General features: G+C 40.1%; 1 protein-coding gene across 4 annotated transcripts in view; it reads right to left on the reverse strand.

Moving 5' to 3' along the window:
• Window positions 1-8,803: 8,803 nt before the first annotated feature.
• ZFYVE28 (zinc finger FYVE-type containing 28) overlaps window positions 8,804-25,093 on the reverse strand; it is a 267,258-nt gene continuing 250,968 nt past the window's right edge. For all 4 annotated transcript variants that reach the window (XM_007496838.3, XM_007496839.3, XM_056803657.1 and 1 more), the window contains 2 exons: window positions 11,877-11,980; window positions 8,804-10,976 (listed from right to left, as the gene is read on the reverse strand). In XM_007496838.3, the coding sequence (XP_007496900.1) occupies window positions 10,845-10,976; window positions 11,877-11,980 (236 nt within the window). In that variant the 3' untranslated portion in view covers window positions 8,804-10,844. The remainder of the gene's footprint in view (window positions 10,977-11,876; window positions 11,981-25,093) is intronic.

A 25,093-nucleotide genomic window follows, 5' to 3' on the forward strand; every position in this document is an offset into this window, starting at 1 on the left:
GTGCAGTGGATGGAGTGGTGGGTCCAAAGTCAGGAAGACCTGAGTTCAAATACATCCTCAGAAATTAGCTGTGCCACCCTGGGCAAATCACTTAACCTGGCTGCCTTAGTTTCTTCAGTTGTAAAATGGGGATAATAATAGCACTTACCTCTGAGGACTATGTAAGAATATTTGTAAAGCCCTTAGCAGTCCCTGGCACATAGTAGGCATTTAGTAAATGTTTGTTTCCTTCCTTCCTTCCTTCCTTCCTTCTTTTTCTTCCTTCCTTCCTTCCTTCCTTCCTTCCTTCCTTCCTTCCTTCCTTCCTTCCTTCCTTCCTTCCTTCCTTCCTTCCTTCCTTCCTTCCTTCCTTCCTTCCTTCTTTTTCTTCCTTCCTTTCTTCCTTCCTTCCTTCCTTCCTTCTTTTTCTTCCTTCTTTCCTTCCTTCCTTCCCTCCCTCCTTCATCCCTTCTTTCCTTCCATCCTTAGTTTCTCCCTTCCTTCCATCCTTCCATCCTTCCTTCCCTTCTTCCTTCCTTCCTTCCTTCCTTCCTTTCTTTCTTTCTTTCTTTCTTTCTTTCTTTCTTTCTTTCTTTCTTTCTTTCTTTCTTTCTTTCTTTCTTTCTTTCTTTCTTTCTTTCTTTCTTTCTTTCTTTCTTTCTTTCTTTCTTTCTTTCTTTCTTTCTTTCTTTCTTTCTTTCTTTCTTTCTTTCTTTCTTTCTTTCTTTCTTCCTTCCTTCCTTCCTTCCTTCCTTCCTTCCTTCCTTCCTTCCTTCCTTCCTTCCTTGGAAGGGACTCACACCTGGAGAGAAAAAAGTATGAAAAATGATAGCAGAGATTCAGGAATAAATTTGGTGGTAGAAGACAATAAAGACATCTGTTTGATAGAAGTGAAAGGCTCACTGAGGGGAGTCTGGGAACCTATGCTTTTCTTACAACACTGTGGGGTGGATGGTGCAAGGTTTTTTGTTACTCTATTTTGTGGATTCAATTCAATTCAGTCTCCAGGAAGCATCTATGGAATGTTAGGCCCTGGAGACACAAAGCCTCCAACAGCAGCCCTTTGCCCTTCAAGGAGCTTTCATTTCACTGGGGGCATAGAGCATGCCCACAGCAAAGGGCATTAGCAGGTTATAAGAGGAGAGGGTGAGCCCTAGGAGGGGGTGAATGGAGGAAGATGCACATTGAGTACTGTGGAGGGGGATTTTGAGAGATGCATCTGGGTTACACAGACACAGCAAAGGGAGGGTCGAATGGGAGAACAACAAGTCATCCAACTGGGCTGGAGTGTAGCATTCATGACAAAAGAAGGGAAGAAACTGAGAATTCTACTATCAGCAAGTCATATCAGCTCTCTGAGCCTTGACTCCCTTATAATAAATAATAATAAAATATCAAAAAATTAAATATAATACATAATAAAAATAAGATATAAGATATATAATAATAAAAATAAAACAACAACAACAATAATAGTACTCACTACTGACCCCTTAGAGTAGTGAGGAAATTACTTGGTCACATGGAAGCCCTGGAACCCCAAGTTATCATGATCGCTTCAAGGGAAAGGCTGGTGTGGAAAGTGTCGAGTTTGGGCTTGGAGCCAGGAGACCTCCATCTGAATCTTGTCCATGAAGTGGATTAACTCTGAGACCACAGGCAAGTCACCGATCCTTTCTGGGCCTCAGATTCCTTAGTGTCAAACGAGGACCACAGCACCGGAGCTGTCTGCCTCTCAGAGTTATGTAGATGTGGCCAGAGCCGCCCGTGGTGTCAATGTCTCTCTCTTTTCTCTTATCTAAATGTTTTTGTGGATAGCTGGGTGGCCCAGGGGATAGAGGGGTCAGGCCTGAAGTCAGGAAAATCTTCCTGGGTTCAAATCCAGCCTCAGTCCCTTACTAGCTGTGTGACCCTGGGCAAGTCACTGAAATCTTTTTGTCTTGGCTCCTCATCTGTAAAATGAGCTGAAGAAGAAAATGGCAAACCTCTCCAGTACCCAGGATTGCCCAGAAAATCCCAAACAGGGACATGAAGAGTCTGACATGAGTGAATAGCAAAGATGTTCTGGGAAGCAGCCTCCCTGCTTCAGGACACAGCAGAAGGACTGGGCAGAGAGAATGACTGTCCTCCAGTCTCTGGATGCAGTGGGAAGGGCTGGTGTGAGCACTAGGTAGGGAGACCTGCATTGGGAGGGACCATGTGAGGTGTGCTTTGGAGCTTAGACTCCTTCGTATCTAACTGTTTGAGTGTTGGTTGTTAGAGGCTAAAAATGGGGGACAGTGAATGGGGCCAGACATGGCACCACCATGTAGCTGCTGGGAATGGAGGAGAACCACGAGGGGCTGCAAGGGCCAAGGCTGGCATTGGAGAGAACCATCACTTTTTGGGAGCTGAGAACAGCAGCTGCAGCAGCAGAATTATGGAAGATGATTGTAGAAGGCAGAACTACTGATGCTTGCAGAAGCCAATACCATTGGGCAGACAGAGGAGAGCCCCGCCATATTGGAGCAAGCCTTGACCACCCCCTGGGAAGTGCTATGTTACAAAGATTGGGCAGTCTTTTGGGGAGGATGATGGTCACCCCCCACCCCTTCTGCCCAAACAGGTTATTGTTATATTCTCTGGGCTTGGGTGTGGGTTTTGTCCAGAAGACTGTTCATGTCATGAGCCTCGTGCTCTCTGGTGCTTGTAAGGAAGCCTAGGAACCACCAAGGAGGGAGTGTCATATCCTGAAGTTCCCACCCAGGTCATTTCGATGTGAGACAAATGGTCCTGAGACATTCCTAAAATGTACTCAGATACTTTGTGCCTCTGACACAAGGGTGACATGGAGAAAGAACATGGAAGGGCTAGACAGTTGGCAGCTAGAAGGCCCAGACTTGGAATCAGAAAGACTCAGCTTCATAAATTCAAATCTGGCCTCAGACACTTACTTGTATGACCCCGGGCAAGCCACGTAACCCTGTTTGCCTCAGTTTCCTCATCTGTAAAATGACCGGTGGAAAAGGAAATGGCAAACTATTCCAATATGTATATCTGCCAAGAAAACCCCAAATGGGGTCACACAGAGTTGGACACAACTGAATAACAACCGTGGAAATAGTGGATTTAGTCAGAGGAACTTTATTCAAATCCAGATCTGCCACTAAGTTGTCTGACTGCTCTGGACTTGTTTCCTCATTTGTAAAATAGCCTCCAATGGCATTTTCATAAGTGTGTCTTTGTTCCTATGACCACCATTAAAACATCAAAGAAATAGGAGCTATTATTAAATTACTTGCCCATGGTCACATTTAATGGCAGGGCTGAGATTTGAACTGGCTTTCTGCCTCCAAGTCAAATTCTTTTCCTGCTACGTCTGACTATATTTAATAAAATTTAGTATCACCTGATGCTAAGTTCAATGTTTTGCCACTCAGGTAATTCCCTCTCTCCTTCTCTTTCCTCCCTCTTCCTCCCTCCCTCCCTCCTTCCTCTTATCTGTCTCTGTCTTTCTCTGTGTGTCTCTCTGACTCTGTCTTTCTCTTTGTCTCTGTCTCTGTGTCTCTCTTTGTCTCTGTCTCTCTTCCTTCTTTCCTCCCTCCCTTCCTCCTTCCTCTTATCTGTCTGTCTCTCTGTCTTTCTCTGTGTGTCTCTGACTCTGTCTCTCTGTCTCTCTCCCTTCTTCCCTCCCTCCCTTCCTCCTCCCTCTTATCTGTCTCTGTGTCTCTCTTTGTCTCTGTCTCTCTTCCTTTTTCCCTCCATTCCTTCCTCCTCTCTCTTATCTGTCTCTTTCTCTCTGTCTCTCTTCCTTCTTTCCTCCCTCCCTTCCTCTTCCCTCTTATGTTTCTGTCTCTCTGTCTTTCTCTGTGTGTCTCTGACTCTGTCTCTCTGTCTCTCTCCCTTCTTCCCTCCATTCCTTCCTCCTCTCTCTTATCTGTCTCTGTCTCTCTGTCTCTCTTTGTCTCTGTCTCTCTTCCTTCTTTCCTCCCTCCCTTCCTCCTCCCTCTTATCTGTTTCTGTCTCTCTGTCTTTCTCTGTGTGTCTCTGACTCTGTCTCTCTGTCTCTCTCCCTTCTTCCCTCCCTCCCTTCCTCCTCTCTCTTATCTGTCTCTCTTCCTTCTTTCCTCCCTCCCTTCCTCCTCCCTCTTATCTGTTTCTGTCTCTCTGTCTTTCTCTGTGTGTCTCTGACTCTGTCTCTCTGTCTCTCTGCCTTCTTCCCTCCCTCCCTTCCTCCTCTCTCTTATCTGTCTCTCTTCCTTCTTTCCTCCCTCCCTTCCTCCTCCCTCTTATCTGTTTCTGTCTCTCTGTCTTTCTCTGTGTGTCTCTGACTCTGTCTCTCTCTCTCCCTTCTTTCCTCCCTCCCTTCCTCCTCCCTCTTATGTTTCTGTCTCTCTGTCTTTCTCTGTGTGTCTCTGACTCTGTCTCTGTCTCTCTCCCTTCTTCCCTCCCTCCCTTCCTCCTCTCTCTTATCTGTCTCTCTCTCTTTGTCTCTGTCTCTCTTCCTTCTTTCCTCCCTCCCTTCCTCTTCCCTCTTATGTTTCTGTCTCTCTGTCTTTCTCTGTGTGTCTCTGACTCTGTCTCTCTGTCTCACGTTGTCTCTGTCTCTCTAAGACTGTCTCTCTGTCCCTGTCCCTTTCTCTGTGTCCTTTCTCTCTGACTCTGTCTCTCATCTGTCTGTCTTTCTCTATCCCTTCTTGGCTCCTTCCCTCCCTTACTTCCGACTTAATAACAATGCTAAGACATTAGATCAGCAAAGGCGAGGCATCAGGGTTACGGGTCTTGCTAGGATCACAGAGCTAGAAAGTAGCTGTTTTCCGATTGGAATCGAGATCCCCGAGTCCAGGTCTGGCTCTCTACCCACTGTGCTACCTCGCTGCCTTGGCCACTCAGCTAGTTTTGATAGAAGCACAGCAAGGCTCCTGATGTCCGCAGATGTCTGCCCCCGGGATGACCAATGTCGGAATCTCGGGCTTAATCCTTTGAATTTAAGGCTGGGATGGGGCAGTCGGGCGATGCCAAAGACAAACTTCTCTGAATGCACGATTCCCTGTGCAAGAGAAGCCCGCGCAGAACGACACTTGGCCACAAGGTGGCAGGCCAAACGCCCTAATAGAGCCCCAAGCCGCGCAGGCTCATTTCCTCAGCTCCAGAGGCTATTTCCGAGAGAAGGTCCACTGTCTAGCTATTCAGGGCTGATCCACAAAATCCGCAGCTCGGGAAGAGCTCGAGTCCTGCCGGGTTGCTGGAGGGGGGTGGCGGGGGGGAGGGGAGGGGGCATTTGCCAGGGCAGGTGGCAAGCACTGTTGGGCCAAGCCCGAGGCTATTTATAGGCTGGGGCCACTCTGTACAGAACAGTCTCTTCGAGCTTGCCGCGTCACCCAGGGATGCTGTCCTTGAATTTCCGTGATGTGTACTGAAAATAAAAACCGCCCTGGGACGCGGCTCCAGCACGGAGCGTCACCCCTTCTCGGAAAAGGACAGGAAGGCTCAAGGGGCGGCCTTTGGGGCGCTGGCACCAGCCCCTGGAGGCCTGGGAGGAAATGCCCGCAGAGGAACTTTGGCTTTCTTTTTGGAATGATCCTGGAAGCCAGCCTGACCTCTAGACCCCTGGCCTACCCTGGTAGTTTCTAGAAAATTCCTGTTCCAGGGCTCTGTGCCATAGTAAGCTGGAGAGAATTAAGTTCTCGATAATAATCAAGCCAAACAACCCCCGTGTTATTTTTGGGTATTTTCCGTGTTCAACAACACTTGGGTCTGAAAGGTGCTGCGTCACCTCTGGGCTCTGGTAGAGCAGCTGTGAATGCGACAGGTACAGCGCCCCGTCTGGCAGTGCTTCCCTTGGTCCCCCTCGCCTTGAGCCAGTGGTGTGTCTCGGACAGGGGAAATGTCATGGCAGCCATCTCCTAAGGTAATACCGTTGTTTAGGAAAAAAAAAACCAAAAAGCCCAACGAACCTCCTAGGAGCTCCTGGAGAGCAGAGACCCCTCTTTCCCCCGTTTTTTTCCTTTCTTTGTATCCCCAGGACTTCAGCACATTGTCTGGCACATAGTAGGTGCTTAATATGCTTGATGACTGACTGCCATGGATTTCTACACACAGGATGACGCAGTCACTTAGAATAGCTGTAAACGCAAGCTGATGAGGTTCTCTGCATTTATACCCTCCAAATGTCTCCCAAGATTTCACCAGTAAGAAGGGATTCCTTGCAGCTATGGAACATTCTTGGCCAAGAGTGAAATGGCCAAAGTGCGACCTGCTGGTACTTTCTGGAAAAGGCAGGCTAGAGGTTGAGAACCACAACTTTCCCAAGAGTTGGAACTGCCAAGGAACGTGGTGCGCCTTCAGCCTGTTCCTTCAGGGGCTATATTTGGACCTGGGTAGGTTCTTAAAACAGAGTCCCCTCCATTCTTGGGCTCCCTTTCCTTGTCTGATTACACTCCATTGTCTGGTCTCTTCCTCTGCCTTTTTGAGCTCTTTTCTTGTCTCTTCTTTCTCCACATGTCTCTGACTCATAGAATTTCCTAAAGTCCTGACCTCACTCTATTCTCTTTATATTCTCTCAGCAATTTTGTCCTTTCCTAATGGTTTCAACCATCACTTGGACCCAGTCCCAACCTCTATTCCCATTAAGTCAATCATGCTTCTTCCCAAACCTTCTTCTTTCCTTGACTTCCCTATTTCCGGAGATGGCATCACAATTTCTCCTAGTTACTCACATTCAAAACCCTTGCAGTGATTCTTGTTTATGGTCTTCATTATAAAGCCAGTTGTTTTCTCTGCAATAAACTGGCTAAAATCCAGCCAGAGGCAGATTAAAGAAGGCATCTTTGCCACTCTTTCCCCAATCTTCCCTGTTGCATCAAAGTCCCTCACTCTACTATGTTTTCATCAAGGGTTCTTGTGGATTATCTAGTCTCCCCAATTTATCTCACATACTATTGCCAGATCAACATTCCTAAATCATAAAAAATTCAATGAATTTTGGGAGGTTGATCACTTCAAAGCAGCATACAAGAAACATTTCTTGGAATGGATTCCTTTGCCATATCACTAACTTGACACATCTGTGCTGTAAGTCCTATGTGAGATGGAAAGTAATTCTTTTCTGTTTTCTCACACTGAGGGACCCTACAAACTTGATGAAAGAATGCCCATGTTTGGTCTTCTAAGAGTAGGAGACATAGTAGAGTGAGGCAAAGTAAAGAAGTAAAGAAGGCAAAGATGCCTTCTTTAATCTGCCTCTGGCTGGAATTTAGCCAGTCTATTGCAGAGAAAACAACTGGCTTTATAATGAAGGCCATAAACAAGTTTTAAAGGTACTTGTCAACATGCCTGGGAGCTGGCATATTGGGAGATGGGGCTAACTTAAGTGATTAAGAAGTGTACAGTTGAGGCAAAGGAGGATTTGAGATGAGCAATAGAAAGCACAGACTCCGTGAGGGCAAGGTTGTCCTTTCCTTTGCCAGATGGCAGCCCAAGACCTTGGAGGGCTGGTTATTGAACACTGAATACAGGAGCAGCAAGGGAGAAGGAGTTCTGGCTTCCATTTATTTTCAAAGTTCACTTTATTTATATTGGCTCACATGCCTTCATCTTTCCACATCCTGAGACTGAATGGTGTAAGAAGCCATTATCTTTTTGGGGGGAAATTAAGGAATCAGTTTTCAAAGAAGAGGGTTTGTGGTGGCATAAAAATTATCAGAAAAAAACATACCCACATTGTTATGTACAAAGAAGTTTGTTGGGTAGGGTATCAAGGGAAGAAAGTTCATTTTCATTAGCTGACATCCTAGGCTTTCTTTTGGAAATATGTTTTGGGGGAGACTTCAGGCCATTCCTCCTTGAAGCCCCTTGCCTCCTTACCAGATGAGAGTGTTTTCATTTAAAGAAACATCTCCAAATTAGGTGTCCCTAATTTTATTTAAACACATACACGTGTGTGCACAGGTACACCACTATTCATTCTTTTTTGACACTGACTGCCAGAGGGATGACGAGGGAACATCATACTTTCTACCTTTCCAGGGACACCAACTAAAATTCATCCAGGTAGCATCTATATCTATGTCTCCACTCCATGTCATCTCCATTGTCACTTATTTTTTCTGGTATCTTTTATGCCATTGACTTTTTTTGGGTGTTTCAAAGTCTGCTCTTGAGCTGAGGTTCCTTTTTTTTTTTTTTTTAAAGAAAAACCCTTACTGTCTGTCTTAGAATCAATGCGGTGTATTGGCAATCAATTCTGGTATATTGAGGTTAAGTGACTTGCCCAGGGTCACACACTTAGGAAGTTTCTGAAGATCTGAGGCCAGATTTGAGCCCAGGACCTCCCGACTCTGAGGTTCTTAAAAACTCTTGTACTTTTATATACTTTGAATAAATAGGCCAAATTTCTAGTGATTATTGTCATTATCACTCATAGAATCTCCATGACCACAGTAGACTAGTAATGCAATACCAGCTCATCCAAGACAGGCTTACAGATGTCTGAGAGTCTGTTCTTACCCTCAGGCTTATAACTACAATCAAGTCAGTAAGCAGCTCAGAGTATGCCATGTCACATCCAAGCAGGAAGGACTGAAGCCCATTTGAAATCCAAGGAAAGTTATTCAAGGGATTTGTTTTTTGGTTCTAGTTCCTGGGTCAAAGTCTTCTGACAGTTTTGCAGACAGCAGATGTGTGAATTATTATTGCAGGATTGGCCCCAAAATGTGCCTTCACGGGATACAGCTGCTCCTATGCACTTTTGCATGTTTGGATTAAAGGGACTAAACCCAATTTTTCTGAAAAGTCACCTTTCTCCTCATAAAGCGACACAAAAGGAAAACAGCCACCCAGCACATGGAAGTAGAAAGTCCTGACATTTTAATTATCTGAAGAGATTATAAGACCAAAGTCTTCTCTGAGACAAATGTGTATTGGTACTGATAGAATCATTGTGCTTTTCAGTAAAAGAAATAGGAGTCTGTATTTACATAAGAAACTATAGTGTCTGAGATCCTTATATATATATATATATATATGGATATATATGGAAATGATTTTGAATTACAGCATTTACAGAATAAAAATAAGCTGGAATAAATAAGATTCACTCCATTAAATAAAACCTTTTTTTTTTTTACAGAAGAAGCAACTTTTGTGCATGTTAATGTCACAGTTAAATTTTATTTATTTATTAATCCTATAAAAGAAGCATTAGGTTTGTCATTTCTCAAAAATAAAACTGCAATAATCATTGCAATGTGAAGCCTGAGATTGAAGCCTGAATAGGTATCACTGTTTGGTACCACACTCCTCAGTTTTCCTGTTGGCATGAGAGACCTGCATCATGCTGAGCCAAAAAAACTGGGGCCACCTCTGAGAATCCCCTCTTTAGGATTTGGTGAGGGAAGTTACAAAAAAGGAACGAAACAAAATCCACGTGCAGACATCAATAATATGGCTAACTGCACCGAGCACTCTAGCGCATTTCTTATGCCTGATGCCATGCGGTTCCATGTTATGTAAATGATAGTAGAGCTGAGCAACCAAGAAAACCTGGGAATCTTATCTGATCAGTTTGCACGGGGCAGAAAACTGTTCAAAGTGACACCAGTTTTGTCTACTTTGTAGAATAAGATTCTTTTCTCTGTAGGGAAGAATACACAGTTTTCTCATCAGCTCTCTCTGTCTTTTTTGATGAAACACTGTGTGTGAAGAATATGGAAGTCAAAGAAAGCAAAATCTGGAGTCTGGTTAAAGCAAGTTCTTCACTCTACCTGTGAGTAAACTTTGGAAAATAAATCTCTTGCTGTACAAAAGGATCACTCACTGTATTTCCCCCTTTGGATAAAAAGTTTGTTTTTCTTTTTTTCCTACTGGTTTAAATACATTCTCCTAAGACAGGCTTGCATCTGAATGAAAAAAAAAGTGGCTAAGGATTTATAAAATTATGTCTTAAGTGAGATATTGCAGGTTTTATATCACTAAAGTGTAAGTAAATGTTTAGAACTTTTTGAATAAAAATGGACAGTCTTAATATCTGTCATTTAAAATATTTTTGGTTTCATAAACAGCCCCACATATAACAGTACCCTTGTTTTGCAAAACTTCTGAAAATAAAAAGAAGTATTTTTGTATTGAACCATTATCCCAATTACCAATGCCCCTAGCATTTATTTTGTATTATTGTTATTAATGGTACAAATAAAATTCTATTTAACTCTCATTTTTTTAAACAACCAAGAGGTGGAAGAAATGGTGTCAGATGTGATGAATTCTAAAATATGCTCACCCCATTCAAAACAAGGTAATAATAAAAGAGCAGAGCTTTCCAGTTATTGCTATGATTCCCAAACAAAAGGCAACAGCAAAGTACAGCTCTGGAAACTCAAAAGCTTCCTCTTCATTTCAAAGATAACCTCGCCTCGGTAATTATTCCATGGAAATTGGGTAAGGTTTGGCCAGAGTTTAATTGCTAAAAATGCTAGCAAAAAAGGAGAAACATCTGCCAAAAGCTGATGAGCAGTTTGGAATGGGTTTCCCCTAAGGAGGACACAAATGAATGTTTGGGAGATGGGTAGCAATGCAAGCCTTGGTAGCTTAAATAGAGACCCTCTCTCTTTTCATGAGATGTGTTTCTCCTATATCATATGGCATCATCATGTTAATGTTAGAAATTTATGGAACACTATTGCAGTCCCAGTGCTATAGGCTCCTCATAGTTCCCTTTAGCAGCTTAGGAAAATGCAATAAAAACCATCTGTACAAAATATATGATGATGGATGCTGAAAGCCTATATGTTCCTGACAAGGTCCTTCTTTTCAGTTAATTCTTGGCTTAAGCACATAGAATTTCAGTCCATGTGTGACTCCATTAAATAGATCACTAGTTTAATATGTCAAATTCCAGCTTTGTCACTGTAAAAAGGTGTGACATGGAACATGTAACAGTGAGTGCAAACACGGACAGGTTTCATCTGACCATAACGAGGTAACGGTGCAGAATGGGAAGAACAGCGGGAGCAGAAAATCTGAAACACACAAAGAGATGGGTTTGTTGATACAGGTTTGCTTTCTGGATGTTGGCCTCCCACTCAAATATCCCTTAAGCTGGGCTTCCATTAAGGAATGTTAGCTCCCTTTTGTGGGCTTCACTGGATTTCTCTCTGTCATCTCTTTAAGTTATATTTCTGGAAAGGATCCAAAAAGAACACAAATAGATAAATAATGAACCTATTAGGATTCTTTGCACAGAGATGGTATGTAAACAACTTACTTTAAAAGTTAATTTAAAAAAGTAACTCAAAGTAATTCTTTGGCTCCACTGTCTAGTGCCTACTTCACAAATTTAGGCAAATTACTTTGTAATGCAACCCTGGCTCCTCCTCTGGTAACATGGGAAATCACTAAATCACTCAAGCACACCTTGATAATGGGAAACTCAAAACTCACTGACAATCCTTGGTTTCCTGGGCTAGGAAATTTTAGGAGAGTGCTTTTAGTAATCTCCCTAAACAATGACTGTTCAGATTACTGTAACATGCATATATCCTCCAAAGAAACTGCTTTGCTTGCTTCTTGTCAGTGTAACTTACCCTGGGCACAGCCATCTTCATCTCTTGCTATTTCAATTATTATATTTCATTGATTCATCACTTCTAGCTCTAAAAGTGTCTCTTTTCAGAGTAGGAGTCTTACAGCCAAAAATTCAATCTGCTCACAGCCATACAGGCTTCAGTGGGCTGGCAGGGCTCTGGGCCTTGGAATTAAGAGATGGCCACCAGACGCTTTGTTCAGGCTCCCTTATACAGAGCCTCGTAGGGCTTCCCAGGTGAAAACACCCCTGTTCTCAAAGCTTGGCCATTTGTAGCCCTTTGGCCTCTCTTTCAAACTGGTGTCAGTGACATACAGGAACCCCTCATGCTCTGTACCTTGCCACAGCTCCTACAATGGTGCTTCCTCCGAATGACAGTGAAAGGCGCTTTGCATGCTGTGCAGTAGCTGCAGGCTTCATCTGGTACCCATTCAGGAGGATCTGTCCAAAACAGAAAAGTGAAAGCAGACATTGCATCCAACTGAACAGAGGAAAAGAAGCCCAACAAACCACGGGTCATTATTGGGGGAAAAGAATGAAAACACTTACTCTAAATACACATGGCGAGGCACCAGGTGGAATATGTTCTATAAATACACAGTTCATGAGCATAACAGGTTGGAAGATGAGGCTTGATTTAGATAAACAGACACAGACAAATGACCTCTGGGTTGCTAATTTCCTTTTCTGCCTTCCTCTCATTCTTAATTTATGTGTACTTGTTGAAAAAATATACAGAAAAATGTCTCTCGTTCTTTATTAGTGTTGGAAATTACATGACTCAAAAACACAGCTGGAACATCTACCCTCTTCCCAACATCTCTCAGACTCAAGAAATTGGTTGTGCAATTTAGTACTAAAGTTACCAGCCCAGAAGAAAGCCTCCAACAATTCAGACATGTCAGTGAATTCCAGCTGGTTTTTAGCTACCAGTGGAAAAGTCCAGCCAGCAATGACCTGATACCTCATACTCAACAAACTAACTGATATGTTCTTAATGAGAATTGAGTCAATATGAAATACTGATAGTCTATAGCATGCTGAGGGGAACCATGTTGAAAAGCAGTAATCACCAAAAAGTTTTTGCTATGAGTTAAGAAAAAAAAAAAAAGATCAGTGGACTGGGCTAACCAATGAAAAATCCAAAACCTAACCTGGGAATGGATAAAATCACATATATAAATGATCTAGAAAAGAACTTTCTATTTAACAAGAATTGTTGGAAAAATGAAAAGTCTGCCACCAGTTAGATTTAGATGAACATTTGACATCTTTTTATCATGATAAACTCAGAGTAGCAATTAATGAATATTAAAGAACATACCATAAAAAAGTTAGAAGATATAGACCATTTAACTTTGAGAGCTACAGGTGGGAGTAAATTCTTAAACAAGGGAGAAAGGCAAGGTACTTGTCTATGGTCACAAACTAGTAATTTTTAAAGGCAGGATTTGAACCTAGGTCTTGCTAACTCCAAGACCAGTACTCATTCCATTATATCCTGATGACTATGAAAAAGTAAGCAGCTTACTACCTAGCCTGAAAAAATGGGTAACACAAATACAACTGGTCAAATAATACAACATAAGACAATACAAGAGACTTGCTAGGCAGTAAATGGGACAACAGGACCTGAAGCTAAAAAAGACTACAGAGATCACTTAGTCTAATCTCTTATTTTATGGTTGAATAAACTGAGGATAGAGAGGGTGTAACAGATTTGCTCTCCCTCTTATAGCTAGTAAGCCACATTCAGGAATCCTAAACCCAAGTTTTCTGATCCCCTAACCAATAATTTTTCCACCATGTCTCTTTTTCTCCAGGGGTAAAGTGTTAAATGATCGCTAATGATAATAAATGTTCTCAGAATTTTGATGATGGAGAGTGGTCCAGGGAGGCTTTGTGGGAAAGGATAAAATTTGAAGGACAGCTAAGATTTGCCTATTTTAACAAAAGGGGGTGTTGCAAAGCTGTTTTGCTTGTTTGTGTCTCCTGAACTTCTCTTTAACCTCTTCTATGCATTTTTAAAATAGTCCCCTTCTTTCTCTTTAACTTTCTTTGGGCATAACTATCACTTCTCTCAGCTCCTTCCAAAGTCCATTTGCCTCCTCATTTAAATAAATAAATAAGCATAGTCATGAGAACTATCCACACACTGTCCATCTCTAAAAATACACATCTTATTCTGGCTCTTAGCAGCACATTAAATTCAAGTGAACCTAAAAATAAAATCATATCTTCTGCTAAATTTACTCCTGGATATACCATTTGTTTTTTGTTTTTGTCAAAGGAACTGGCATTCACAAAATCAGTAATCTTGGACTTTTCTTTGATTCAAATCCCCTTTCTAGCAAATTGCCATAGGCTGTCAATTTCATCTCCACAACATTTCTCACATTTGCTCTTTATTACAGATGCTCATTTTTACCTACCAGGATCATTGCAACAGCCTCCTTCCCTGGGTCTTTCCACCTTCTCTCTTCTCCAAACAATCCTTTACATAGCTTCCAGAAATCTTTAGTAATGCCCTCTTGACCTCACATCAAGCCCAAATTTCTCAGTCTGGCCTTTAAGATGTTCTTCATTGAAAATGACTGAACAACAAAATAACCTGTGCCCATCCTACTTTTTCGGTATCCCTTCTAAGAACTCTATGCTCCAGTCAAATTAGATAATTCTCTGTCCCCTGAAAATACACCCTGTTCTCACAACAACAAGCCTTTGTTCAGTCTGTTCCCTATGCTTGGAATGTTCTTCCTGCTGATCTTCACCATTAGCCTCCTCATAATAAAACAAAGAGCTAACATTTATATAACACAGTTTTAGGCTTGAAGGAAACTTTATAAATATTTGTCATTTTGTCCTTAATAATCCTGGAAGGTAATCAGTCAGTCCACATGTATTAAGGACCTACTACATGTCACGCACTATGCAAAGAATTGAGGGTACAAAGAAAAAGCCAGAGAAAGTTCTTTTTCTCAAGGAGCTCCCAGTCTAAGAGTGGAAACAACATCCAAACATCAAAATACCAACAAGCCATCAAGGGAATAAATTGGAAATAGTCAATAGAGGAGAGGCTCTGGAATTAAGGGGGGAACAAGAGTGACTTCTTATACCAGGAGAGATTTTAGCTGGAACTTGAAAGAAGCCAGGGAAGTCAGGAGAAGGAAATGAGGCTACATCTCAGGCATGGGGGACAGCCAGAGACAACGTACAGAATTGGGAGAAAGAACAGCAAAGTTGTTAGTGTCCCTGGACCTCAGAGTACATGAGGGAGGAGTATGACGTAAGAAGACTAGAAAGATGGGACTGGGGGTAGGTTATGAAAGGATCTGAATGCCAAACAGACGATTTTATATTTGATCCTGGAGGTAATAGGGAGGAGGCTTTGTAATTTGCATGGGGGTGGTATTACATGGTCTGATCTATTTAGGAAGAACACCTTGAAAGCTGAATGAGAAGAAATGGCGTGGGGAGAGACTAGTGGCAGGCAGGTCAACCAGCAGATTATTGCAGTAGTCTGAGCATGAGGTGATGAGAACTTGTAAGAAGGTAGTCAGGGTATCAGAGGAGAGAAGGGAGCACGAAGCAAGAGATGCTACAAAAGTAAAATATTTTTTCTTATTCTTTTTTTAATAATAGAATTATCTACAAGTGTCCCAGGTCCCCAATTATTCCCACTCAATGTGTATCACAGAAGGTATCATCTGGGATACCAATAAATGCTATCTTTTATGTTTCCACCTTTCAGTTCACCTTCAGGAGGTAACATTCACAATTTATTTCTTTCTTAAAAACCCTAACCTTCCATCTTACAATTAATACTAATGTATTGGTTGCAAGGAAGAAGAGCAGTCAGGGCTAGGCAATGGGGTTTAAGTGGCTTTCCAAAGGTCACACACAACTAGGAAATATCTTAGGCCAGATCTGAACCCAGGACCTTCTGTATCTAGGCCTGACTCTCAATCTACTGAGCCCTGTTCTTAATCTATCTTGACCTGTTCTTCTAATTTATTTATATTTCTTTTTATGTCTAGATTATGTATCCATTTTGATCTTATCTTAGTGAATGGTGTAAGATACTGGTCTAAACTTAGTTACTGCCAAACTACTTTCTAGTTGACCCAATAACTTTACTAAATAATGATTTTCTTATCTCCCAAACCTGGATCTATGCTTTTGTCAAATACAAGGTTACTATAATCTTTTACTACTGTTTGTTGTATAGCTGTCCTGTTCCACGGATCAACCTTTCTATTTTTTAGTCAGTAGCTGATAGTTTTGATAATTACTACTTTATAATACAATTTAAAATCTGGTACTAGTAGATTGGCTAATATGACAGCAAAGGAAAGTAATGAATGTTGGAGGAGATGAGGCAAAATTTGGCCACTAATGCATTGCTGGTGGAGTTAGAATTGATCCAAACATCTGAAAGGCAATTTGGTACTCTGCCCAAAGGGCTTTAAAAGACTGCCTTCCCTTTGATCCAGCCATACCACTGCTGGGTTTGTACTCCAAAGAGATAATAGGGAAAAATATGTGTACAAAAATATTTATAGCTCTTCATGGTAGCAAAAAATGAGGGGGTGTTTATAGATTGGGGAATGGCTAAACAAATTGTGGTATCTGTTGGTGATGGAATATTGTTGTGCCCAAAGGAAAAATGAACTGGAGGAATTCATGTGAACTGGAATGACCTCCAGGAATTGATGCAGAGTGAAAGGAGCAGAACCAGGAGAACATTGTACACAGAGACTGATACACTGTGGTACAATCAAATGTAACAGACTCCTCTACTAGCAGCAATGCAATGACCCAGGACATTCTTAGGGTCTTAGGAGAAAGAACACTATCCATATTCAGAGGAAGAACTGTGGGAGTAGAAACACAGAAGAAAAATAACTGCTTGATCACACGGTTCAATGGGGATATGATTGGGGATGTAGACTCTAAATAATCACTCTATTGCAAATATTAATAATATGGAAATAGGTCTTGATAAATGATACATGTAAAACCCAGGGGAATTGTGCATTGGTTACAGGAGGGGAGTTGGAGGAGGGGAGGGAAAGAACATGAATCATGTAATCATGGAAAAATATTCTAAATTAATTAAATAAACTTTAATTAAAAACAAAAAAGTCTGGTACTGCTAGACCTCTTTACATCTTTTTAAAAATTAATTCTTTTGATATTCTTGATCTTTTGTTCTTCAAAATGAATTTTGTTCTTATTTTTTAAAGATAAAATTTTTTTTTGTAATCTAATTGGGATGATATTGAATAAATAAATTCATTTAGGTAAGACAGTCATTTTAATTATATTGGCTCTGCCCATATATGAACAACAAATATTTCTCCAATTACTTAGATCTAATTATTTGTGTAAAAAGTGATTTATAATTATGTCCAAGTAGTTCCTGGTTTTGTTTCGGCAGGTATACACCAAAGTATTTTATTCTATCTGTTGTTCTCTTAAATCTCCTTACAGGACTTTGATAGTAATATACAAAAATACTGATGGTTTATTTTATATTTTGCTACTTTGCTAAAATTAATGATAGTTTTATCTAAATTTTTAGTTGAATCTCTGGGATTTTTCACATATACCATCATGCCATCTGAAACAGAGACAGTTGTATTATGTCCATTCTGATTCCTTCAATTTCTTTTTCTTCTCTTATTGCTATTGCTAGCATTTCTAAAACTATGTTAAATAATATTGTTGACAATGAACATCTTTGTCTCACACCTGAACTTACTGGGAAGGCTTCTAGCTTCTCCCTATTACCAATAATACTTACTGATAGTTTTAGGTAATGCTTTATATCATATTAAGAAAAAATCCATTTATACCTATGCTTTATAGTGTTCTTAATTGGAATTAAAATTCTATTTTGTCAAAGACTTTTTCTGCATCTATTGACAAAGGTAAAATATATAGGCCTTCTTTGGCGACAGATTGGAAATAAGGAGAGAGAGAGAATGAAGAATCAAAGATGATACCTAGGTTATGAGACTAGGTGAGTGAGATGATGGTGATACTCTCAACAATTATAGAGAGGTTAGAAATAGGGGAGAATTTAAGGGTGAAAATAATGAGCTCATTTTTGGACATAAAGAATTTAAAATGGGACATCCAGCCTGTGATGTTTAGTAAGCAATTGGATATACAAGACTGGAGCTTAGCACAGAGGTTAGGGCTGGGTAAGTAAATTTAAAAAGGAATAGTCTATTAGATAGGATGAGTATCAGGAAAAAGTAATGTCACCAAAACCTAGAAAGAAAAGAGTATCAAGGAGAAGAGAGGGTTCAAAACTGTAAAGAGGTCAAGAAGGATAAGGATTGAGAAAAAGTAATTAGATTGGCAATTCAGAAATTATTAATAATTTTGGAGAGAACAGTTTCACTTGAATAATAAGATCAGAAGTCAGGCTTTGTAGAGGTAAGAAGAGAGTGGAAGAAAAGGAAGTAGAGGAGCCCACTGTAGATGGCAACTGTAGCAGACAATCTGCTGCTGGCGAAGATGGGATAGAATGAGATCACTTGTATATTGAAGAGGAGTTTGCCTTAGTTAAGTTCTCATAGAGAAGGGTTACCTCATCATGTGAAATAGGAGTTAAGGAGGAGATAATAGAAGAAGGTATCTGGGTGTTGAGAGATGAGAAAGAAGGGAGAAAAGGGAGTAAATGGCTTCATTTTTTTTTTAGTAAAATAAAATGTAAGGTCATAGTTTAGAGGAGCTGTGGGTTACTTGAAGAGGAATGGAAAGATCTGGAAGAGTCACTGTGATGACTAAGATAGTGAGTTAAATAGGGAGGTTAAAAAGGATTGCCTTACAGCAGTGAGTTGTCAGTTAAGACTATGTAACATAAATTTGTAGTGGACTCAGGAGTCATAATTTTGAGATGTTCTTCAGCTTTGTTCAGCAGCATATGTAAAGGCATGAAGACAGTGGAGAGTGGGAATGATCCAAGTCAGGCTTAGCAGGACAAGATCAATAATACTGTAAGAGATTCAAGAGAAGAGGTCAGCGTGGAGTTGAACTCATTCACCAAATGTTCAAGATAGGGAAGGAAGAAAAATATAGCAATTCCATGGGGGTAATGGTCTGGGAAAGAACTGAAGGGTGGAAGTATTGGTTTGTGGTTGCAAAGGAGTAGGAGAGGTATGTAAGATTTAAATTAATATCCAAAACTTCAAGTATTATTTTTATAAAGTTTATTATCTGACAAAATAGAACCATGTGACCAAGTTTTTCTACCTGCTCAAACTGCCCACTCCACCAAACCCACCACAGGAAGGAAAGAGAAGCGGAGAGATGGAACTCCACTGAATTTATCTCCTGTCTATATCAGCATGTAATGACAGGAAGAGAGTAGGGTGCTGGGAATCGTAGTTGTGCTGGGGATAGTAGTTTTTAGGGTAACCAATTCAAATTACATAGGTAGAATAATAATAGATGGCACTCAAATAAAAGAGCCCATGAACATGGAAGTGGTACATTTGTGGGTGATGGCAAGATCACTTCATGATCCATCTCTAAGTATGGCTGAAGTGGGGTGAAGAGTCAAAGGAAATGAGTAAGTTGATGAACTATAAATTTAGAGAGAAGTATTTTGAAATCCCTTAATACAAGGGCAGGAACGGAGAAGGCAAAGAAATACTGCGAATAAGGCATTGAATTCATGGAAGAAAGGGGAATATCCTAGAGGTTTGTAGACAACTGCTACCAGAATTCTGATTGGGTGATAAATGCGGATTGAATAAACCTCAAAGGTAGAGGTTATTTAGTGATGATGCTAGAGAGAACCTGGAAATGGCAACTCCCTTATTTCAGCCAGAGAGCTGGGGGAACAAGTAAAAGGGCATCTAGCACAAAAGGAGGCCAGGTATGTCATATTATTAGGAGTCAGCCAGAGTTTGGTGATAGGATTATCTCCATTTTGTGGATGAGGAAACTAAGGCAGAACAAGGCTAAGTGATCTGCCTGAGGTGACACAGCTATTAAGTATGTGAGACAAATTTGAACTCAAGTCTTCCTGACTCTAGATTCACTGTTCCAATTAAATGTCACCTGTATAGCATTTGAAATCCATCTCAAATGCAGTTTCTAATAGGAATCCTTTCCTGCTCCCCCAGATGATAACTTCCCCTATCAGATCTCACATAGAGCTCTTTAAATTTTCTAAAATGCATTTTTCAGGCAACGAAAATTATTCCCATTTGTGTTGGATCCTCTAATTAACCTGTAGGCGTCTTGAGGGCAGGGACTGACTTAACTATACTGTTATCTCCTGGATGGTCTTTATCCAATAGGAGCTTAATAAATGTTTGATGTTTTGTATTAAACTGTATGATTTTACCTTGTATTATATTGTATTACATTGTATCTAGTTCTTCCTCATTTCCTAGCACTTCCCACTAGCTTACAAATATGCTCAGATCTTGATCATAACAGGCTTTTTATTGATTCTACTTCAACATATCTTTTTATCTTTCTTCACGTTTTTTTTTTTACTATCTTTGAAAGAACAATCCACCATTGCCTCTATTTCCTCACTCTATACAGCTTCAGGGCTTTGAAATTTGGAATCTCTCCACATTAATCTATTGAAACTGCTTTCTCAAAGGTCATCAGTGACCCCAAGATTTCCATATTTCCTTATTTCCACTTCTTCTCTTTTTACTCAACAGGTCTTTATTTTTCGGTCCTGACGTTTCTACCAGGATCTACGCTTACATATTCAAAAGCCTTAAGTCAAATTTCTATCTGAATTTCCTAAGGATTCTCCAAAATCCTCATGTCCCAAACCAAGCTATTTATCATTTCTTCCAAATCTTTCTCTCATGGTTTTGCCATTTTTTTCTAGTTGCACCACTATTCACTTTTCTCTCACATTTCAAATTTCTGTTATCTTTGACTCTTCCCTATTTCTCACTTCTCATAGTTAATAAGCAATTAATCTGATTATCACCACGTGAACAAGAAATACCTTAAAGGACTATATGTGTGTGTAAAAGATTATTTTATTCCTTTGTTCAAAACATTTCAGTGACTCCCTGCTTATTTCCCTGAAAAAATATCCCAACTTTTTAGCCTGACTTTGTAACTCTCCACAATTTGCCACTCTATAACTGCAGTTCCCTCTTGCTCAGGGCCCTGGGCTCTTTCCCCAAATCTTTACCTGCTGTCATTCTGCCCTATCCTTTACCACCCAGTTCATATGTCACATTTCTTTGCCTAATGCCTTGAAAAAGACTCTGCCTTCATAAGCCCTCATATAATACTGTGTACTTTTCTTGTGCCCTTATTTTCTTTTCTTTTGTATTACAGTGATTTTAGTTTGCATACGTGGTGTTCCTTACTGGTTTCTATGCTCCATGAGGGCAGTGGTCTCTCTTCACTAATGACTATCATGGTGCTTGAAGTTGGAAGGCACCTAAAAGACCATGTTGTTCAATTCTTTCACAGTGCACATGAAGACACTGTACCCCAGAGAAGTTAAGAAATTTACCCAGGGCCACACAGATAGTTTTGAGGGAGAATATGAACACTGATTCTCTGAAACCAGCACAAGTACCTTTTCTACCCTACCATATTCTGTTACTCACAGTAGGTATTGAAAATGTTGGATGAATTTTTCAAATTGCAGTCCCATCTTTCTCTTTTGTGAGGGCTACAACAGCAGTTCTGGGGTTTTAAGATTACTCTAAAACAATTAGCCTAATAATATTCTATATTCCCTTGAACCTTTTCTGCTTCTTGATCACCCCATCCCAGATCTTTCTGGGAAGCTATGTCTTCTAAATCTAACAATGCTGAGATGGGCTCCCAGTCACTCTGCAACAAATTTTCAAAAATCTTCACTATGTGGAAGTTCTTTGTGAGAGAATAAAACAAAAGATGATGTGAAATGTAGCCAGCTTTGTGAACTAGCTTGCAAGTATCACCCTAACACAGAGTTGAAAGCTATGTCCAGAGAGCACGGACTCCATTTGGTTTTATGACTTTGCTCCTGAGCCACTGAGCTCCATTAGCTTTGTGTATTGTAGAAAATGGAAACATACAAACCCCCAATCTCAGAAGCCCTCTCTATAAATATTTTTGAGATCAACCAAGCAGGGTAAAGTGTATATGAGGAAAAGGGAGAATTTTGATCTTTATGCCAAATGACTCTGCAAGGGATAAGTCTTGGCCATTTGAGAGCTCAGGAAAGCAAATATAGAGAAGAGAGGAACATCCAGCCTGATAGGCTAAGAGAAAATTATTATTTAAACATGAAAGGTAGAAAAAGTCATTTAATTAAAAACAAGAATTTAAACACCATTAAATTAATGAGAAAAATCCATAGCAAAGACAAAAATATCAACAGAAAAGTAAAATAGTTTAGGTAAAAGAATCAATGTGAGAGTGGAAAATTGTTTTTATAAAGAGGTAAATATTGAAAGGAGTTAATTTTTTAAAGAAAACTATATTTTATTTACCATAAGTAAACCACATTGGACAATAACTGAGTCTTTATCTACCTATTGGTAATATGGTGATAACATATGGAGGATGATTTTTAAATAATCTTGAAGAAATTCCAATTTATTAAAACTCACAAGCAAACAGGACAAAATGGGGAAAGAAAAAGAAACCACACAAATGTTTATCTCTCAAAAAAATTTTAAAAAGCAGGATTTTTTTTTAAAATTTAGATAATGAACAAGTCTAGTAGGTTTTGTTTCAAAGGTGGTGGAAGAAAAGGGTGGACTAAATGCATTTAACTGAACTTCCAGGAAGGAACAAATTAAAATTGATTTCGCCTGGCTGGCCTGTGGAGGGGCAGATGGTGAGGTCCTCAGCATTGCCAAAGTATAATCTTGGCTCTCAATTCCGGTTCCATGACATGGAGAATTAAGAGTCCTGTAGAATAGTTCTTGTAAAGCTCTAGATGATGCCACAGCGACCCCCTCTGGTCAGTCAGAAAATACTTCTTAACAGGCTCTAAAAGTTTTCTAATTTTGATTAGGATGAGTTCAAGGACCATAGGAAATAATAGGAGTGTTTGTATGAGGATGACAGGGGAGTGGGGAAGATCCATGTTCAATCTCTTCATAGAGGATGCTATGAGATGACAGCAAAGGCACTGATATTTTTACTTAGAGTCAAATAAGGCAAGATTGGAAGGATGCACTTCATAGGGCAATAAACTTCAGTTCTTTGAGGCAACAAATATTTCCCAGTCCATCACAATTTCCATTTGCATATCTGGATAGTTGGTTAACTTAGTTTCACTCACCTAACATTTATAATATACCCATTATATACAAAACATTGTGCTAAATTCTGAGAATACAAAGATAAAAACAAAGTAGTCCCTGACTTCCCCTAAACTGACATTCTAATGCTGGAAGGATACAATCTATACAGTCAGTAAATAAGCACAAGACCATTGAATGAGGGAGAGAACTTAAAACTAGGGATTTCTAGGCTTTCTAAAGGGGATGACACCTAAGCTGAGCTCTAAGGATTTTAAGAGATAGGTAAAGCAGCAGCACATTTCAGGCATGTGCAAAGACAGGGGGAATGGTATGGATTTATGAGTTAGCAGAACAGCCAGTATATTGGCTGGAATGTAAAGGAAGGCAAACAAAATGAAATAAGTCTGGAAAGGGAGACAGGAGCAGATCTGTGTGTGTGTGTTGGGGGGGGGTTTAAATGTATTTTATATCAGAAGCAACAGGGAGGCACCAAAGAATTTTGAGCAAGGATATGGCCTGATTACTTAGACCTGTGCCTTAAGAATATTAATTAGGGTTCTGTTTATCGCCTGTATCAGAGAGAAAAGAAACTGGACATCCCCTATGGGAGAAGATTAGGGTCTGAACTAAGGTAATGGTCATTGGAATGGAGAGGAGGAGAGATGCAAGGGATTCTGTGCAGATTGAGTTAGAAAGACTTGGTAAATTATTTTATATGGGGGCAAGGAAGAGGAAAGAATGGAGGGTAATTCTCAAGCTGTGAACATGAGAGGCTTGAATAATGTTGGTAGCCCCAATGGAGATAGGGAAGTCTAGAGGTAGGTAGATTTAAGGGGGAATATAAAGAGTTCCACGTTGAGACTCAGGTACCTGTGGCTCAACCAGATATTGGCAGGCAGCTGTGATGTAAGACTGGAGCTTACAAGAGAAATGAGGGTTAGACAGCTAGATCTCAAAAGTAATCTGAACAAAGTTCTTAACTGAAACCCATGGAAACTGATGAGACATAATGAAGGGAGAATACAGACAAGTGTCCAGGAGGAGGACTTGGGGGACACCTATAATCAAGGAGAGGAAAATGGATGATAATCCAGCAGAGAACACCGAGAAAGTACAACTGGACATATAAGGGGAAAAAAAAAGGAAAGAGCAGGATCACCTGAGTCAAAGGAGAAAAGATTATTTGGAAGAGGAGGTAGTTAATAGTCTAAAGCTGTAGATATCAAGTAGAATAACGCTTTATAAAAGTCCATTGGATTTAGTAGATGAACAGATATAGATAACTTTTTCTAGGAGTTTGACCATAAAAAGGAGAAGAGCTATAATTTAAAGAGACGAGAGAAAGACAGATATCCAGAGATAGAGAGACAGTCAGAGACAAAGAGCCAGAAACAGAAAGAGACAGAGATAGACAGACACAGAGAAGGAGAGGACAGGGGACATCAAAGTGGCAATCAAAGTGGCAAGAACTTGTCTTGATTTTCAAAAGAGGGAAGAGAGTAGAGTCTATAAGATTGACTTCAGCCAGTGAGACTGACTTCAGTTCCTGGTGAAATTTTAGAAATTATTCTAAATTTTAGAATTATTCAAGAAATTATAAGCAAAAAGGAAGTTGTGATCACAAAGAGCCAGTTTGGCTTCAGAGCAAGAAAAGTCATTCAGATTAGCTGTATTTCCATTTTTGGTATTTTATTATTGATAGGTCAGGAGATGGCTGATGTTATAGTTTACTTAAATTATAGCAAAGCATTTGACAAAACCTCTCATGTTACTCTCAGAGAAAAGAAATGTAGGCCAGATGCTAGTACATACTGGTAGATTCAGAACAAATGAATGGATGAATTTGAAGAGTAACCATTAATTTGTCTGATCATCTTGGAAGTGGAGTACTTTCTAGTGGGGGCCTTCAGAGATCTGTGCCTGATACTAGGCTGTGTAGCATTTTTATCACTGACTTAAATAAAGGTATAGAGGGTGGCACACTCATCATACATGCAGATAACATCCTCAATGACAGAGTTATGTTTCAAATAAGATCTCATAACCTTGATAAAATGACATTAAAAGAAAGATAAATATAAAGTCTCACACTTGGTTAAAAAAATCAATATCGTCCATTGATGGGAAATGGCTGAACAAATTGTGGTATCTGTTGGTGATGGAATACTAATGAGCTAAAAGAAATAATGAACTGGAGGAATTCCATGTGAACTAGAATGACCTCCAGGAATTGATGCAGAGTGAAAGGAGCAGAACCAGGAGAACGTTGTACACAGAGACTGATACACTGTGGCACAATCAA

The sequence above is a fragment of the Monodelphis domestica genome, chromosome 6 (genome assembly GCF_027887165.1).
Source record: "Monodelphis domestica isolate mMonDom1 chromosome 6, mMonDom1.pri, whole genome shotgun sequence".
Classification (NCBI taxonomy): Eukaryota; Metazoa; Chordata; class Mammalia; order Didelphimorphia; family Didelphidae; genus Monodelphis; species Monodelphis domestica.